Here is a 19,957-nt window from a genome sequence, read left to right on the forward strand (position 1 = left end):
CACCACCACCTGCCGCCGCCGCCCCCCGCGCCGGGCAGCGGGCCCTCGCCCTGCTCCTCGCCGGTGCCCCCGCTGCCGGAGGGCAGGGTCCGGCACCACCACCGGCGGCAGTCGCCGGAGCCGGGCAGGAGCTCCCCGGAGAGGAAGAGTCCCAGCTCCCCCGTCTGCAAAGGTGAGCGACGGGGGGTCCGGGCCAGCGGCAAAGGGCACGTCCCGGGCGGCCGGGCCGGGCGCGGGGTGCGGGGCCGGGGCCGGCGGTGCCTGGGAGCGTGCCGTGCCCCGGGGCAGAGGTAGGGACGGGGCTGTGCCCGGGCTGGTGCTCGCCCTGCCCTTCTCTGGCCGGCGGCAGGGCTTGCCGGCTGTGCGTGCGTGGAAGGGCTCGTTGCTTTTGTTGCTGCTCTGTTGCGCCCTGGCTTTCAGAAGAGGAATAGAGAGCCAAGCGTGCCATGTGGGGGTTGTGACCGCTTCTGTAGTACCGCGAGTGCTGCCTGGGGTTCAGGAGGATACACGTACTTAAGGTGCTTGGGCACAAACTTAAGGTGAATTTGGTGTTTGGGGGCTGTTGTGAAGCCTTCACTTTTACCCTTTCTGCACACTTCGTGCCAGATGGTGTATGCGGTTGTTTTTTCAAACAGTGTCCATAAGCTTGTAATTAAAGAACTAACTAGTGTTGTACGCATGGCACATAGGTGTAGAACAAAAGTATTCAATATCTCTCTTAGTAGTTGCTTTCAGCATGAACCCTGCAGAAGAACATGTGTGCTTGAGAGTGATGACAAGCTTGTGCTACAGTGAAGATAGAAAATAGCATGGTGATAGCACACGTTTTGTAACAAACTGCATTATAACTTTTTTAATAATTAAACCTTACTGGGAATGCTTGAATATAAGTAATATGTGGCATCAGCTTGAGGATAATAGAGGCTGACATGTGTAAGTCCTTTATATTTTTGGGTTAAAAGTTTACTCAGAAATGCATCAGTGAGGTTTTGTGTTCATGTCCTTAAATCTGTTACTTTTAAGATACCAAAGCTTGTAGCTACTCATTTCCATGAAATTGCCTGTGGTAATCTAAAGAATAAAGCTGACTAATAGGCAGAAGTGTACATGTGGAAATCTAGGACTAGCCCTCCCTTTAACACTTCTGCTTCTCCTAATACTCCTCCCCCTTTTTAAAGTAATGATTATAACCAGACTACCACGTTGGTTTTTTTCTTTTTTCCCGTCCTGGCTTTTGAGAAGTGGCACTGCTGAATGAGACAGTCATAACCAGTTGGTATAAGATGACTGTGTGCCTCCTAGTTTGCTAGTGTAAGAGAGGACTGATAAGGTTCTGAGTTAGATTTTCCACTTTCCAGATAAGAGTACGGAGGGTTTTATTAAGGCTGTATAATATTAAAGTCTTTGGATCGAGGAATGTGTGTATTCTTCATTTGAGATTCTTGTTAATCAGTAACCTGAAAGACTTTATACATATCACAAAATCCTGTCTTCTTCCTGTGAACTTCATGAAACTCTTGCCTAAGGTGCAGTCTGCTGGCCTGCAGAATGAGGAAGAGCATGGTTAGCCTTGAGGTCCAGGTCAAAATCTGTTTGTAAAGGCATGTGTCAGAGCACTGAGGGTGGAAGAATTGCACTGTCTTTTAGTCACTGTGGAGAAGCCTGCTGAAACCATGCTGGCCTCTCTACTGCTTTGAAGAATTAACATATATAAGGAAACAAGTCATTTTATCACTCTACTGTGTTAAGATAACTCCACTAGCTTTTTTTAAGATGTGTGAAAAGAGAAGAGTGGTGTCCTTTTAATTACTTCCACATGTTCCAGTTCCTGAGCAGTACTTGTACTGGCCCCAAATGCAAGCTGAACCTCTTTCCTATTGCTTAACATTTGTACTGTGTAGTCTGTGCTTGATAGAGGCTGAGTTAACTTCAGGTTTTTTCTTCATCTAAATGAGTAAACTGTTAGCTGAGAACATGGGGGTGGAACTCTTTTTACTAATGAGGCAATGGTTCTCCAGACACACAGGACACTTGAGGGTATTGGTGAGAATCTGCAGAATAACTTGGGTTTTTCTGTTTCTTGCTTTCAGTTAATGATGGCTTTTGTTCATTCCTACAGCTGCAGGCGTATTTCTTTAGATAAAAATGAGCCTTGAGGTTAGACAAATGATAGCTTTTTCTGAGCTTAGGTACTGGTTGTATCTAAGTTTAAGATGTATCTAAATATAAGTTTTATACTTCAGACTCAGTTTCATATTTTTCAGATTTTTTTTCCTGGGAAACAGTTGAATAGTTTTGAATTTAGTTTTCATGAACCTGCTTTACACTTGAGAACCCTGACTTGTGAATTTACAAATGTGACTTTTGCGGGTTTTGGGTGTGGTTTTTTGAGGGTTTTTTTAGTCCTTGTTTTCTGATCTGAATTGCAAGTAAATGTTGGAAATACTCAACTAGATTTTCTGTTGACTATGGGATAATTACAAATGGAAGATTCTGTCATACAACTTCTAATTTTCCATGTTTTTCTTGCCCCTTCTCTCCCTCCCTCCTAAATATGACCAGAAACCTAGATCTTGCTACTACCTGTTTTTCATCTTTTACTTTGCCTTTCTGCAGTCTCTAGCACCTCTTTCCCAGAATTCAGCTTTCAATTGCCTGTTAATGTGTTCTGCCCTTCCCATCACTGGTGCGGCCTCATTTCTACCCTGCAGTGTCTGTCCTGCAATCTCCAGTTCTGGTTCAGTTTTTCCATATGCCTCTTCAGGTGTCTGCAGACCTCCCATTAGAGGCCATTGTGACCCACCAGGCCACTGTTGTGGCATGAGCTAGGGCGTGCACATTTCTCTATCTACATTGGTTTTGCTTTGGTTTATTCACTGAGTAAAGATCTAATGGGATCTTGTTATTTGTGTTCTCACATGAAACACATCTTAGAGGAGTTGTGCTGCTCAGCTGCAAGAATGTTACGGTGTACCAGGCTGAGTAAACAAGGTCAAGACCAGAGCCACAGCAGTTGTTTGCTCCCAGGTGCCTTGAGGTGCTGAGAGAGTTCTTTACTGGGTGCTGGACTTTCTGGTGTAGTCCAGTTGACTGTATTGGACATCTAAACTCATTATGAAAATTAAGGAGAAAAATTGGTTCATTTTATTTGGAGGAAAACTTAATTGTTTTGGCTATGGAAGGGTAATATTAAAGCCTATTTGTGTGAATGGAAATTATGAAAATATTATGTGAAGTTTTAAAGAAGTCAGATGTGAACCCTTCCTTGGAGGTAGAGAGGGAGAAATTACACTCCATTACACTCTTAAATTTCACCACAGAATTTATTTATTTTGATAATCTGGTGAGTGACACAATAATAGCTGCAGACCTGTCAACCTTAATGACCAAGGTTTTGCAGTAGTTTTGAAAGATATCACTGTACTGTAGGATAAGAGACTTTGCCCTTCTTACCTAAGCTGCTTGACAAATGGTAGGAGTAAAGAAAGTGAATTCATTTTTGCAGCATCACACTGTATGTTTCTTGTGGCAAGCACTTTAGGGAAGTGCACTTACTAGGATTAAAAATATTTTCATTTATTAGAGTTAAGTAGCTTGAACATCTTGGGCTTTCTGAGGTTTGGTTTTGTAAAATGCCACTAATTCTGTCTTTCTTCTACAGTGGAACAATTTTGAATTACTAGTGAATAGTTCTCTTCAAATTTATGCTAGGATGGTAGGCAAGATGATTTTCTGAAGGGAGCATATGCAGTTGGGTGGTGTGTCTCTTCTCAGTGCACTGAGTCTGTTCATTTTTTTAATGAAACATGAAAAGCAGGTGAAGCCCCAGAGATCAGTTGCAGTTTTGATAAAGATGATTGTTCCATCTGTGTATGGGAGAGATCCATGAATGTCCTTTCTGGGGAAAAGCCTGACCACAACAGAATGGAAAGGTCAGCTGTGTGCCTTGGTGCCAGAGGAGCTAGCTGGCTCTTACCCCTTCTCACTACTTTGGGTAGCCCACTTTTATAAAAGAAGCCTCAAGTGGAACTGTCAGGAAATTTGTGAGTTTGGTGGCATGCTAGGCTTTTCTGCTGCCTGTTTTCTCACAGCATGTGTTAGACCATGTTTCTTTGGTTTCTTTCATACCTTAGCTATTGGTAAGCATCAATATTTGTGCAGTTTTTCTCTTCAGTCCCACTGGTACCGTACCTGAGCTTATGGTGCCTTTGGAGGTGCCTTTACTCTGCAGGAGGTGGTGTGTGGTACCAGTCGCCTGCAGCAACTTGTGTTGGTCACTGCACAGCAGTGACTGCTGGAGATGTGGCAGCTTGCTTGTTATTTCCCCACGTTGTGGACTTCATTGATCTGTGCTGTGTATGTTTGCTTTGGTTTTGTTCTATTAATTTGCTTTGCTTGGGACCGGATTGCAGAAAGACTTTGATTTCTAAATAAATCTATACTAGTGGTGGATGGATAGGAGGGTTGATATTTATCACAAATACTGGTTTAGAGAGATAATCAGGCCAATTAAAAGAGATCTAATATTTAAGAAGCGTCTATTTGATGAAACAGCTCCATTGTTTTTCATCAGCCACAGCTGTTGTAACTGTTATCTCTATGGAGGCAGATCTCTTGTTATGTAGGTCACATCAAGGAAAAATAGCAGCTGAACACTTGCTTCAAGTATTGTAGGGGAAAGTGCAATGAAAACATTGTATATGTTCCGATTGAAATGTTTTGAAACAGTAAGAATTGTGTAGTAGACTTTGTGAATTTGTATTAAGACAGGTTGTGAAGGTGGAAAAGTAAAAACATCCAAACATCATTCCCCCATCTAAATATAAATTGATTTGAAAACATAATTTCTTAAATGGGTTTTTTAATCAGAGGAAAAGAGAGTGTGTGCCTTTGTGCCTTGAAATGAGCAACTTCCCGTGAACTTAAATAGTAAACAGGCTCTTCAGTTCTCATTCTCTCTGTTTGTTAGCAAAATAGTCTTCCAGTTGCTTTTTGTTTTGTTTGTGGTGGAGAGGAGAGAGTAATAGATTCTGCTTCTCCAGTTTTGAAGCTGTCTGCTGCAGTGGCTTTTGCAGATGATGTGGCTGACTACATATACTTCCTGTTTTATAATTTTTTTCACATCCTTTCTGTTTCCCCTTGGTAAGAAGAGAGAAGCTTCTTGAAGAGGAGGAATAATGACTGAGGAAAAAAAAATCAAACAGGGAGGATATGGCAGCTAGTTCTAAGACAAATAATATGTTTGATTTAACTTTGCAGTCAGTGTAATTTTTAAGGAATGGCACGTTGTGTTAGCATGCCACATTGTCCTATAGTACACACAAAGGGAATAGTTTTGAAATCATCTGATACAAACAGACCCTTCAGTGTGCTGTGTGGTAGTAGTAGTAGTCAGAGAATTTCTTTGATACAGGAGTCTTAAGTGCAAACTCCAAAACATATTTGCTGCAAATCTGCTGTGAGCTCAGTAGTGAGGTTGTATCATTGCTGGTACTTGTAGAAATAATAAAGCAGATGAGGTTTGTGTGAGTGTGGCTGGTTATACTGACAATAATTGTTTCCTTATAGTTGAATGGGAATATTTCCCACATTTTTAGTGTGTACATTTCTAATAAATTTGCATGAGGCTATTTAGTGTAGAATGTCAATACTGACACTCTGTCCACTCCCTGAAATCTCTACCTAACAGTTTTTATTAGTATTTATCATATGTATTTTTAGTAGATTGCAACAGCTTAGAAATTGAATTTTGGACTTTTGGTGTCAGTGGTTTTATTTTCTGACTAGCACTCGGACACTAATCAGGCACAATTTTCTTTGCCTGTAAATGAGTTTATGTATAATACAAATACTTTTAGTGCAGAAGTAATGCTATGGCACAGCAAGAGAGGAAAAATGACTGAGTTTTTCCAGTGCCCTTTTATAAAGCTTCCATCTGATTTCTGAATCATGCTTGCTGTATTGTAGACATGTATTTTAGGACTTTCTATTAATTATAGGCAAGATTAATGCACAATTATTTCATATATAATTGAAATTCTTTTTGTGGGGAGTAGATGAGATGATAGTAAGCTTAGATCATTGTGATCTCAGGACTTGCATTTTTCATCTCAAAATGTGTGAGTACATTTGTATATCTAAACCCTGGGTCTTTGCTGCTTATCAAGCTCTTAAGTTTACCAACCTCAGTTACTGTTTTGAGGAAACTTTCTTCAGTATTTATTCTTCATAGCTTTTGGTGTGGTCTTTTACTGCCACTTTACTTAAGACATCATTGACAGATGGGGTAGATGGAAATTTTTGTTTTTAACAGTAGTCTTCCTTCTCATATTAGTTCCAATGGTTGTTGTATTTAACCTTTTTTAGTAAGAATTCCTCTTAGTATCTAAATTGTTCTGAAATAGGATGCCAGTACCTACACTACAGATGAGGTGTTGCAGAAGGTACAGCACCAGGCAAATAGGAATGTAGTTACCAAGTAACATGTAAAGGGAGGAGATGTCTCAGTTAGCTTGTAAAATGTAAATCATTACCTTATCAAAGTTGACTTCTGAATCTAAGGGTTATGCCATATGTTATGTGCTGGGTGATTAAAACATGCGGGTTTGTAGTGTCCCTTGAAGTAAAGCAGGCAAAGGACTAGTGGGAAGAGCTGTAAGCTCAGCATTAAACTGCAGAAGTTCAACCCAGTTTTTCTTCATTAACCTTTGTTTTTTATTTCTTATACACCTTTGTCATTTAAGAGACAAATGACTTTAGACTTTTAAAGGAGTAAATAGTGGTGCATAAGCACTAATGCAACATTTGTGATATAAGGATGTTTTTAAAGAAAACATCAAAACAGATTTCAAGCTTGTTTAAACAGAATAGAGCCTGGAAAAGCAAACTTAATTTCCATATTAAAAGTATCTTGTTGTGTATGTAATAACATAGTTCCAATTTGATATGATTTCTTGTAGACTATTAAAATGGATAAGCTCTCTCTCTTGATTTCTTTGTAATCAAATGTTCTTGCTCTCACAGACAAATCAAGGCCACCTTCCTCAAGCCCTTCCAGTATTGTTCGCCGCACCTCTTCACTGGATACGCTCGCTGCTCCGTACCTTGCTGGACAGTGGCCTCGGGATAATCATGGACAAGCTGCTCCCTGTATGAGAGACAAAGCCACACAGGTAGGACAGAGCTTTTTTGTCTTTGGAACATTTACTGTGAAGACAGGATTTAAATGTAAGAAGCTTTTCCCTTGAAAACACTTACTTTAGCTTTCTGGCTCACAAGTTCCTATTCACTTTCAAATTTCAGGAATCCTACCTTTGCTATTGCATGTGTTAATTATTTGCATTCTTTAAGTAAAGACTGAGAACTGAATATTTTAGGTGTTCCACTTCCTTCTTGCCTCAGGAAAACACTAGTGCATTGCACATCTGTATTCTTACTGTTCTTACAGGGTGCAGTACACTAGATAGCGCTGGAATTAAGTACTGTTTACTTTAGATTTATACAGAGAACTTAGTGAGGTATCCTTATATGTATGTCTGTCTCCAGCTCTTCATCCTCTGTTTGTAAAAGCCCCATAATGTTCACTTGGGTTTTGTGCACCAAGTATAGAATTATATGCATTGAAGAACTGCCTTGTTGAACCATGAATGGTGTTGAAATCTAGCTCAACTAGATTGTGTTAAAAAATACATGATTTGCCAAAACATCAACTGCTTAACCAAATTGCACAAGCTCTAAAGGTTCAGTCCTGTGTCACCTGTAAAAACGGAACCAACAAACAGTTGAATGAAATCCCTGTTCCTGGAACATGGTTTCAACAAGAAGTCTCCACAAATTCCAAAGAACATAAGCAGAATGCAGTTGGAAGAGGACCTCATAGCATATGGGGCATCCTTGTGTCTGAACCTCTGTTTGGTAACAGCAGAAAAATGTGTCCACATAGTTTTCAGTATGTAAGAATGTGTAGGGTGTTGAGCAGAGGAGGTCTGCAGTGTTACTGTGGGGCCTTTTTGGGATCCACAGCCTTTTGTGGGGAGGACCACAATTCAAAGAGCAGATCAGTAGAGAAGGAAGGTGTTTTGTCGGGAAATACACTCATGTGGATAAGGTGGAATTAGGGCTGGTGAAGAAGAAAAGACTTGAAGAACAAGTTTTCTGTGCAGGAAAACAAATTAGAAAAATGGTTAGAGGACAGGGTGAAAAAAGTAAGCAAATTGAAATGTAAGAGGAGGAAGATGAAGAAAGATGTGATATAGGATATGAGTGGCTGCTTGTGCCTTGCTGTTAAAAGGCATCATTAAAGGGCAGAACTAAGCCCATATGGGTGTCCTAAAAATTTATTTTCATATTTGATTCCTTAGAATAATACTTTTTACAAAATAATTGTATTTCTGTACTGCTGCCAAAGTATTTGCTATGTTCAGTTGATCTCATTCAGGTTAGTTTTGGTATGTTCTGAATCATGGTTGGGCTTTTGTAATCTGTATTTGCCAGATAGCATCCTTTTTGGCTTGTGTTTTGCTTTTGACTTTGTCTTCCAATTCTCACACATCTAACTGCTGTGGTTGTGGGGCTTTTGTAGAGGAAATGTATTTGAAAGGTTAATGGGAAGACTGTAAAGGGCATTGGATATTTCTGCAGAATGAGTACATTTAGTGGTGATTTATGGTAGTGTATTTCTGAGAGAACTAGAATGATCTGTTTGCACTTCCTAATTTAGAATTTATCAAACCAATAGAAAATTTAGGGCTATAGGCATACATCTTTATGTCCAAAGCTGATGTGACACTGATCAGGTATTACTGCTTTTAATCTTCCAGTGGACCTGAGAGCAGCCACTGGAGCTAGGGCCAAGTTTAAAATGTGACTTACAATTGTTAGTTTCCCAAGATAATACAGGCTGCCCATTTGTACTGTTCAGCTTTTCTGAAAATGTCATATTTGGATGAAGTTTTACTGGTGAGATACTCTGGTTCCAGTGTGTGTAACTTCAGATTTCACAACATCTGACAAGAAAAGAATATGTTCTGATTCTGAGAACAGGAATTTAATTGGCAGTGTTGTAAAAGGTTTTCAAGTTGAGTAAGCAGGATATCTTGATTGTGTGGAGGTATGGCACAGGGAGTGGAGTCATTCAGGAAGCAGACTGGGAAGAGATGGCATTTAGTAGCACACTGCAGGTTGCAGGCCTTTCTAGAGATGCCCACAGGTCATAGCTGAGAGCTGTGTGAGACCCCAGTCATGCAGAGACTGTCTGTCAGACTCCTGCAACTCAGTATTTTGATGAAACCTGTCTATAAAACTAGACTGAATTATGTATGTGAAGAATAGTTGTTGGATGATGAGTAGGTGTGTTATTGAACATCCAAGGGTCTGCCTAGAATTCAGTTATTAAGTGCTCATAAAGCAGGTGTTAAAATTTCATCTTTTTTGCTTTGAATGAAACATATTTGTCTTAGAAGTTAAAATGAGACAATTACTTTGTACTTTTTTAATTCTTAAATAATTCATTTTGACTGGAAAGTTTTTGCTTCTTAAGACTTTTTTTTCCCTGAAGCGTTCTACTGTCTGTAATAAATTCAGCCTTAAACTAATTTCTTTGTAATTCTAGAAAGCAGTGAGGACATTGTGCATGGTAACAACCAATAAGCAAGAGGTAGTACTTTAAGAAACCAGACAAATATAAATCCCACGTTGCCTATTGGTTATTTGGTCTATTTCTTGATAATAAATATTATAATCAAAATTTGGGGAATAAATAGGAGAAGACTTGCTAAAATAGTATTGCATTTCTGTTTTGATATACAGGTTTCCTATAGTTGAATGTGACAAGATTTCTAACGATTTGTTTTGAGGATGAGCATCAAAGCAACTTTAATGCTTTAAAATGAATCCGATATTAATTTATTAAATCTTGAATCTTGAGTCAAAGTCTTGAATATAAATTAAAGGCAAAGACTAATTAGAGTGTTAATTATTCTCCTGTAGGCAAGTGTAATGGCTGTGCTGAGTTGGGAAGCTAGAATTAGTAGTTAAAGCTTACTGTTCCAGCAGTTCGAGGATAGCATGATAGTCCCAGCTGACATTTGAGAATTGACTAGGCAAAGATTGGTACTTGGGTGTGGGGGTTATCAATTATTCTATTTTATTATAAAGATCAGTAAGTGCTCTTCTAGAAAAACAGATTATAATGGATTATGATTTTGCTGTGAAATAGGAATTTCAAAGCAACCCTATTAACTTTATTATTCAGATTTGTCCTAGTTGGTTTTTGATTTGGAATGATGAAGATTAAAAAGTACTGATAATGGAGGGTTTATTTATATGAAACTTGTGTCTGTAACTGAAACTGGGGTTGCAACCTGTGTATTTGGAGTTAAGGCTCCACATTCCCTGCAAAATAGGGATTAATGCCACAAAAGTCTTTAATTTCTGTGATACAAGTGCAGCTGGGCTAAGAAAGGTCAGCATATGGCTTCTGCAAGCTGTTAGTCTCACGTGTAAGAACAACCATGGCACACTGTAGATGTGAAGACTTTGAGGCAATCAGAGTTCTTCTCTGTAGGAGAAAGTGAGATATTCAGAAAATGAGGTTAGCTAGATCACCACTGTGTGCTAAGAACTGCGTGGTGGCAAGAATGAATTTCTAGGAATTTGCTGTCTCTTTCAGTGTGTAAAATGCTTCCAGAAATTCTTCCCCTTGCTTCATTATGTTCTTCCCCTTTCTTCCTGTGATTGCTCAGAGATTCCTGATAGATGCTGCTATGTCTTCTTGGAGCCTTTACAGTTCACTGTGTTTGAAGACATTTCTGGGGATGGCTAGGTGGGAATACAAACTGCCCATAAAGCATGCAATATTATCACAGGCTTGCCTGTGCATTTTCTTACCTGAAATACAGTGTGTATTAATGATACTTTGCATTTCTCAAAACTCCTTCACCACAATATGTTTGTGAGATTTTTTTATTAAACACTAATGGCTCTGTTGGTTCAGTGAAACCAGCTGAGTATTATCTGTGTTGCTTTGTGCTTGGCCTGGGACAGCTGTGAACCTGGAACCCTTTGAGGCATTAATAAATTTATTCCCTGCTTTGCAATAGCTCTAGTGGTACTTATATGCCTTGCTTTCCTTTTTCTCATTCTTGAGAGCAAGAATGTGATTTTGAAGCTGTGCTGGTGCAGGATATCACAGCACTTACACCAAGCCATCCTTGCTAATGCTTCAGAAATAACAAGGTCAGCATCTGTGCAGGAAATGAAATACATCACCTCCCCCTGGTTCAGCACCCTCACAGTGGTTCTTCAGAGCTCTGTAGCAGCCTGTGGTACATCTGGCTGTGAGTACTGCCTTATGCTCAGTCATTTGGAAGGGAAACTAGCACATCCCTATATTACACTAGGTCTGAAAGTTGTGAATTTGGGGTTTTTTATTTATATAGTTTCACTCTGTTTTTTCATACTTTACCTGTGAGAAAGGCTTCTAGTTGGTTACTGTTAATTTTCAGTTCTGAATCTAGCATATCTTAAATGTTCTCTTTTCTAATTTGTCTCAAAATATTCTGCCAGAAAGTAGCAATTACCTTTTTAATTAGTCCTGTAATCTTCTTCCTACAGACAGAAAGTGCCTGGGCTGAGGAATATTTAGAAAAGAAGAGAAGCTCACACAAACGTTCATCATCTTGGGGCAGCAATGAACAACTCAAGGAGGTCAGAAATTACTTGTGAACTTTGGATTAAATGTTTTTATGGTATGCACTGATACCATGATGCTTTAGGAAGGCAGGAGTATTTTACTACTTTTTTTAATTATACAGATGGTGTGCTTGGTAAAAAATATGAAATTGCTTTTCATTTGCTTTTGATTTAATATAAAAATGTAGGTTAATTAATGTTTTCAATCTGAATGTGTGAAAGAAAATGTTAAATGCAAGTGACATTTTTTTATCAAAGAGGGAAATAACCTCACTGCTTTCAGATTTTGTGTTTCAACTTCTTTCACTAAACCGAGAGGTGTCTTCTGAGTGTCAGCTAAACTGGTAGCTAGCATACTAGGTTTGCAAGAACTTGAGTTAATCTAGTCCTGGCAGTAATTATGAATGCTATGGCAGTAAATAATTCTAACTAAGTGATGGAATAAATAGATGAAATTACCTATGTACCTGAATACACCTGTTGAAATCTAATGTGAGTTTTTCCTTTGTTAGATTGCAAAATTGCGTCAACAGCTGCAGAGAAGCAAACACAGCAGCAGGCATCATCGGGACAAGGAAAGACAGTCCCCTTTTCATGGCAACCACGCAGCCATTAACCACAGTCAGGTAAGGCTGTGTGCTTTTTGCCCATATTGGGTAGCTAATACTGCTTTTAGGTCCTTTCAGGGTTGTGATTTGTCTTAGAGGGAACTTAGAAATACCACAGACTGCTAAATATGTTGTAGCTGTAAGTGAATCCTGTGAAATGGAGCTCTTTCTTTTGGCTGCTTAAGTGAATGGGAGCCCAGATCTTTTTGTTACTTGCGTGAGCTGGCTTTGAACTCCCACTTTCAAATAATGTCAGATGATTAAACATGTCCTTGAAGGAAGGTTTTTAAAGTGCATTCTGCAGGTTCCGCAAAAAGATGACAGATAAGTTAAATCTAAAACTATAGACCGTCATCTTCATTACATGTTGCTTCAACAATTACAACTTTGCATGTAGAGTAGGGCATGGAGCAAACTGCTGGTAAAACTGTATACTCAAATGAAAGGTAGCTTTTTTGAGAACATTTTGTTGTCTTGCCAAAGACTTGTGTAATACTGTGATGAGATTTAGAAAGCTTACCTGACTAAAGGCTACTCCATGAGGTTATTTATTTGTGTTTACACACTTCATAACTTCATTCAGCCTTTTTAAGATTTTTTTTTTCTTTCCCATTTATCAGGCCTTGAGACTTAAAGTAATGATCCCTTCTACAAAAATTGTGATGGTTAGGCCACCACATGTTCTGTGTGCAGTTTCAGTTTTATTTCAAGGCTTCTAATGAGGTCAGGTTGACAGAGGTGTAATATTTTTAGCTCAATTGATAGGAGGTGTAAAAAAATTATAGGCTTTCAGAAACACAGATACTTTTTCAAGTGTGTTTTTGTTGAGTAAGAAAACCAGTAGAAAAGTTTGATTTTTTTTTTTCAGAAGTTGATGTTTTTTTCTCTCCCTACCGATATCTCATTAATGTACATTTGATACACACAATTTTTTTAAGTTGCACGAAGAATAAATCCCTCACAACAGCCTTGGCAAGGCAATGTGTAGTTGAAACTAGGAAACTATCAATGCTGTGAATTGAGAAAGTAGCTCAGCTGTGAAGCTTCTCTGAAAATCTAATTATATTCCCAATTACTCCTGAAATGCCTTTAATTGTTCCAATAAATATCATAGTCTGACAACAGTTAATAAAAAAATTTCATTTCTGTCATTCTGTCCTTCTGGAAATAATTTAGGCCAGGTTCTTTCATTCTTTCTTTCAGAGTCATGTGTCTGAGTGAATGTGTTCTACTTCAAGAATGAGAATAAGAAAATAGAGTGTTTTGAATTTCTTCTACTCTGTTCTTCTTAACTCCTACTTTGTATAAAAGTCATGAGCACCTTTTGTCTCAGACCCTAATGCTTATCCTGCTGTAGGGCATTTAGTTAGGAGTCATGACTTTTCAGGATTTGTGTGCCTCTTGAATTCAGTTTGTTAGTAGTTTGAATTCTCTGCTACTGGAAATATTTAGGAATTTTTTTTTAGAATTACATTTTTTGACATAGCAATTTAGGAATTACTGAAGTGTGGGTGCAGTGTACTGTGCTGCTGATTTTACTGACTGCTCAAGTCAGAACAGTCCAAAATTATGAACAAAGGAAATACAACTGACAATCCCTTTCAATTCAAAGACAATCCCTTTCTAGGGGGTTTTGAGAAAGTTCATGAAAATCAACATACAAAATGTGTCAAACTTTTGGTTAAAAAAACTGAACCAAAACAAAAGACAGATCAGCATACTTGATTAAGGTGTTTTATCTGCATTTGTAGAACTTGAGACATTTTTAACCAAAAAGTATACTGAAGAACTTTTGATGTGGGCCCTTGAATACACTGGAGAATTACATGGATTTTAATAGGTTTGCTTGGCATTCTAGGAACCTGTGGGTTTCTGAATGCTAAGGTATTGACACTTTAGCACAGATGATCTTAGTGGGTTTTAATTTCCAAAACGAACAACAGTGCTGCTATTCTGAAAAATGCCTCCCCAAATTATGTATGTAACTTTTTAATCATAATAGTTTTATTATTTTGTTTCTGGTATGGATGTCTTTACATTCTGCCAAATTTTATAGTATGAGAATAAAATATTGTGCAATGGATAATTAGTTTTTGGGCTTGTGAAACAAACTATAAAATATGAATTGAAGCAAAGCAGCCTTTCCAGGACTGTGTTACAAAACAAAACACTGTTGTTCTTGGTGAATTTTGTGCCAGCTGTGTCAAGCTACTTGCCACGGGAAGAAGTTAAAGAAGGATTCAAAGAGTAAGTGAAGAGTTTAGATTAATGGCATTTAGCAGCTGTTTTTTAACTTGAGTGAAAATCTGTAACTGTAGTCAGCAAGGGCAAAGTTCCTGTGTTTTCTCATTATTTTTTTTAGAACTGCTAAGCTAGAATTTCTGGCAGCAGCTCTGTTCCTTCAGGATTTGTGGGAAGGACTGTGTGGAAACCAGAATTTAGTAATTAGAATATTTAGAAATTTTTTTTCACATTCCTAGTTTGAAGGAAACTTTTGTGTTTGTTGACTCTAAAGAGTCATGTAAAGATTTCTGAGCTCAAGGAGTTGGATTCCTGACAAGGTGAGAAAAAGTGTTAGGAAATTGTATCAGTAGTTCCTTCACAGAGACGAGGTAAACTCTGTTTAACATTTGGAAAATGGTGTTCTCTTCTAGTTAAAAGAAGAAATTTTAGTGGATTTATTTCCTCTTTTCTTCTCTACTTAAACTTTACTGCAATTCTTGAATTATAGCAACATTTTCAGTGGTTCTTGCTAGCTAAGCTTCTAATTGGTTGTTCATTTGTGCTTCTTTCTAATATGATTTTTGTGTGAAGAAAGAAATCCACACAATCTCTATGGAATAAGCTTGTTAGCTGTTCCTGACCCTCTGCTCACAATCAGGAAATGGTTGGGGAGGATCAAGTCCTTGCTGTTGACTATGTTCTTTTTCAGAACGAATGATTGGTTTTTTGTTTGTGTGGTTTTTTCATTATGCAGGAAAATGTTCCTTTGTCTCTCTTTAACTGGAAGAGGAGTTTGCAGAAAGGTCATAGCATCAGATCAGGTGATCTCAGGATGCTTCTGAGAACATTTTGAGTTAATTGCATGGTACTAAATCTGTGAACAGGAGTCAAAACAATGGGATCTTTTTATATTCTCGGTGTTGGTATAAGAAAGAAACTAGCATTTAGGCCAGAACTGAAACCAGATGGAAGAATAAATGGATTTTTTTTTTCCGATATAATGTTTTTCCTCAGTACACTTGGCTGATATTACGTTTTTGCTTGGCACACTGAACCATCAAGGACCCTGCTCTTTTCATTTTCCTAGGAACCCTGTGTCCCCAATATCTGACCAGCTGATTGATACTGAGATCAACTGCATGTAGTTCACAGTGTTGGGGGCTTGGGGTTTTTTGGTGTGACTCTTACCACCTCACTAGGTGGAACATTTCATTTTTTGAGTTCAATTACCATGACACATTCAACCTAGAGATGGCTTGATGTAAAAGCATCACAAGTCCTGGGATTCTGTTTAAAGTTTTGTTGCTTGTGAAAAATTGAAAGAGCTTAGAGTGTTTTTCCTGAAATGCCTGTGAACAATTTAGATTTGTCATCCCCTCTTTTTCCTGCCTCATGTGTGTATGCCATACCTGTAGGTCTCAGAACTGAAAACTCTGTGCCAGCGTGTTACTGTGTGAGCACAGTAATTGTTATCCTGTGGCTGGCACCTTGCCTTGTTGTGAGCATTCCCAGGTATTCAGATGAGTAGTCCAGAGCTGGTAGCCTATTCCTGCATGTCCATACAGACCTCTGTGAAGGTAGCATTTTTAATAAAAAATTTCTTGTTTGGAGGCTGATTGTTCCACTGATGTCACGATACCTCCTTCCTTTTCCATCCTCTAGCACCCTGGGCTAAGAAATCATCCTCAGTCAGGTACAGAATATTTTTCTTGGAAGTGAAACATGCTGTACTGAACTATATTGAACTCTGCTGAATCTACTATGAGCTCTTCAAATAGTAGCATGAACCTAAGAATTTTTGTGGTAGGCAATCATATTTAAAGGTGAAGAATTCCCACATTTTGCTAATGGTAATGGCTGCTGAAATCTTAAAGTGTACTTGTGTTCTACTTTTTAACAAGCTCAGTTTGTCCTACGAATGTGTATATTGAATAACTGGGTGCATAAACAGCCTTTAGTGCCTGAACTTGTGCTGATAGATGTATATTGTAACTGAATATCAACCTGTGTTAGTTTACTGGATTGTTGATCCAAGGCCTTGCTTGGAACAGAATTAGCAGGGTTGCTTTCTCAGGCTTTTTTGTGCTCTTCTCCATTGGTTTTTTTTCATCTTCAGGCAAGACTTTAGAAACTCTTTATAAGTTTGGCTGCTATGAGAATGTTTCATTTTTGTTGACAGAAACAGAGTGACAAGCATTTCCTGAACAGAAGCTTTTGTAGTTCTTGTGCGAGTCTTTTTTAAGATGTTTGGTTTTTGGGTTTTTTTGTGGCTAACCTAGTGTTTCAGGAAAGCAGAACCAATATAATTCATGAGTTCTGCTGCTGTAGAGATTTGTGATTGTAACAAGAAGTCTCCATTATGATCTGTGTGTAAAATATCTTGTTGACATTAATTTTTCTGAGGCAGATTTTCTGCCAGACAAGCTTTGTGTGGTTTTTGAGAATGTACACAGGAAATTAAAATGCTTTGTCTATGTAGTCTCGTTACTTAAAGGAAAAATCAAAATAAAACCCCCTCACAAAAATAGCTTTTGAAGACCACATAATGCTGGTCCTTCAGTCATTAGAGGAGTTGCTCTCAATCATGGCACACTAGGTCAGAGAATCCAGGAATTTTACATGGGAGTTCCACTGTGGCTTAAGTGTGTTGTGCTGTTCTTTGAGTTGAACTAAATGTTTGCAGAAAGTACATTACCTCTAGTACACCACTGCTTAATGAGTACAGAATCTTCTAATATTCTGGTAGGGGGACTTTTTTAACAGGTGGGCAGATACTAATGGAGAGACTGGGAGGTCTCAAGAAGTTGTGGTGTGCCAAAAGGAGCTCTGGGAAATTTCAGTGATGCGTTTTCTGAGAATGAGGTTTTTGTGCATATTTTGAAACACTGGATTTTTGAACTGCTAATCTTCCTTCTGAAGCAACTAAGAACTAAGATTTGGGTTTGGGATTTTATTCTTTATGTGGAAGTCACCATAAGTTGTTTTGTCAATGTTTTATTCTGTCTCAATACAGTTAATACATTGGTTTTAATTTTTAGCGTAGTGCAATCTTGCATTTGTGGAATAATTTTGCTTCTGCATGTGTCATGTTATTGCAGGTGGCCACAGATTTCCATTAAAATACAATTTTAATGTGGTTACCATCCAACAATGAGTGATGTGACATGGTGGTATAGTTCACTTTAGGAGGAATGTGAATATATTTTAAAGGCTTCAAAATTACTTACATTTAAATGTTTACTGTTTCATTTTCACTTGTAAAGCTATATCAAACTAGAGGCAGACCATATCAGGGGAGGTTTTGAGACTAGGTTATGTAGCTTTTCCTGCTAGAAATTGGATTTGAAACAAAAGTCAGGATGTCTGCCTTCAGTTCAAGCATCCATTTGAACACAATCGCTATGATTTCATGTAAATCCTTGATATTGAAGTGTAGATGTGTGTTCTGTTTCAAGGGTCACTTTTGGGTAGAAATAGTAACTTTGTTTTGTAAATAAATCTGCATTGTTTTGTTGTTGTCTCTGGTTCTTTAGGCTCACATCCCAAAGAGTGCTCTTGTTCCTGTGATACCTATTACCAAATCCACGGGGTCACGGTTCCGGAACAGTGTAGAGGGATTGAATCAAGAGATTGAGATAATAATTAAGGAGACAGGAGACAAAGAGGAACAACTTGTGGTATGTATCTGCCACCATGTTTGCACTAATATAATGATTTTTGTTTTGCTTTGAGATCATAAACTTCATTTTGCACCAGTTTTGAATTAAATTTGTCAAATTAATTTTATTTATATTTTTATTTATTGTTTTCTTTATTAAGGTAAGTTGAAAAGTCTCTTGGAAAGCAAAAGGAAGAATTAATTTTATTTTTATTTATTATTTTCTTTATTAAGGTAAGTTGAAAAGTCTCTTGGAAAGCAAAAGGAAAGAAAGAGTTAAAGCTTGAATCTGTACCTTTTCCTCTAAATAAGCAATCTCAGTAAAACAGGGAGAAGCAAAATGTCTGTTTTGAGAGTTTTTGTAGTAACTCTTTTTTGCCCCATGCTGAACTACCCCCATCCTAGGTGAACCATAATTTGCCCATTTTTAATGTTCATTTTATTTTAATGGTTTTTAGAGGTGAATTTAGTAATAAGGTATCAGAAATACAAACTGTGAAGATTATTAAGGAACCAGAATGTCTTTGATATGAAGAGAAGCTGAGAGTGATGGGAGTGCTCAGTCTTGAGGAGAGACAGCTCTGGGGATCTTATCAATGTGCATAAACATCTCTTGTGCAGAAATGGAGGGAGCTGGTCTCTTTTCAGTAGTGCCCAGTGATCCTTGAGGAGAGACAGTTCTGGGGATCTTATCAATGTGCAGAAATGGAGGGAGCTGGTCTCTTTTCAGTAGTGCCCAGTGATGGGGAAAGGAGCAGTGGGCATAAATTTAAAAATGTTAGGTTTTTGGTTAGGATTTTTTTTAAATGTGTGAGGATGTGAAAAGCCCAGAACAAGTTGCCCAGAGAAGCTGTGGAATCATTGTCTGTGGAGATATTAAAAACTTGACTGGACAGAATCCTGGATACACTGTTCTACTGGAGTCTGCTTGAGCAGAGATGTTAAACTTGATAATCTCAAGAGGTTCCTTCCAGCCTCGGGAATTCTGTGGTGATCTGAAATCTTGAAATTGTTGTCCTTGGTTTCTGAACTGACATTTTAGTTTCTTTTGGAGTTGCATGTAATGAATAAAATTTTCTTCTTCAAATGGTTTTATGAAACCCAACATGACCTTCACCATTTAAAGAAATTGCTATGCAGATAAGAACAGCTGTCTGATACCTTTAATTTGAACAGCCTCAAGATATTCCAGACGGGCACCGTGCCCCGCCTCCGCTGGTGCAGCGCAGCAGCAGCACTCGCAGCATTGACACCCAAACACCCGGTGGAGCAGACAAGGGCAGCAACAACAGCAGCCGCTCCCAGTCGGTGTCTCCAACCTCATTCCTTACCATCTGTAATGAGGGCAGTGAGGAAAGTCCATGTTCTGCAGATGATCTGCTTGGTGATTCCAGAGATAAAGGTACCGTGTCACTTTGAAAGTTCAGCAATGCTGAACTTGCGCGAGGTGCGTAACTACATCGGTAAAAGAGAGGGGTTGTTCCCTGCATCCATGGGGAAGTGGTGGAATGTGGACTTGATGCATGATCAGGTTTTTCCCTGATTGCTCCAAATGCTCCATATGTGTGCACACATTAATTAAAGCCGGATAGATGTGACTGAGGAATGTGCTTCCCAAAAAGCTGTTCTTTTAATTAATAGATTATTCAAGTATTTTAAGCAGGTTGAAGAAGGCAAAAATGTTCAGTATCAGGTGAAACAGGCAGCGTAGTCCTGTTGCTTGTGTTGGATATTTTTTATGATCTTGGCCAAAATCTGCAACCTTATAGCATTTTAT

General features: G+C 38.5%; 1 protein-coding gene across 1 annotated transcript in view; it reads left to right on the top strand.

The window, feature by feature from the left end:
* The window catches only part of FAM117B (family with sequence similarity 117 member B), a 29,044-nt gene that overhangs the window by 467 nt on the left and 8,620 nt on the right, over positions 1-19,957 (top strand). Inside the window, 7 exon segments of the mRNA XM_039699137.1 lie at positions 1-11; positions 13-172; positions 7,024-7,172; positions 11,614-11,706; positions 12,204-12,317; positions 18,056-18,199; positions 19,357-19,582. The exon segment at positions 1-11 is cut by the window's left edge and continues 467 nt beyond it. Coding sequence (XP_039555071.1) covers positions 1-11; positions 13-172; positions 7,024-7,172; positions 11,614-11,706; positions 12,204-12,317; positions 18,056-18,199; positions 19,357-19,582 — 897 coding nt within the window.

The sequence above is a fragment of the Passer montanus genome, unplaced genomic scaffold (assembly GCF_014805655.1).
Source record: "Passer montanus isolate IOZ18808 unplaced genomic scaffold, ASM1480565v1 scaffold1, whole genome shotgun sequence".
NCBI classification, from domain to species: domain Eukaryota; kingdom Metazoa; phylum Chordata; class Aves; order Passeriformes; family Passeridae; genus Passer; species Passer montanus.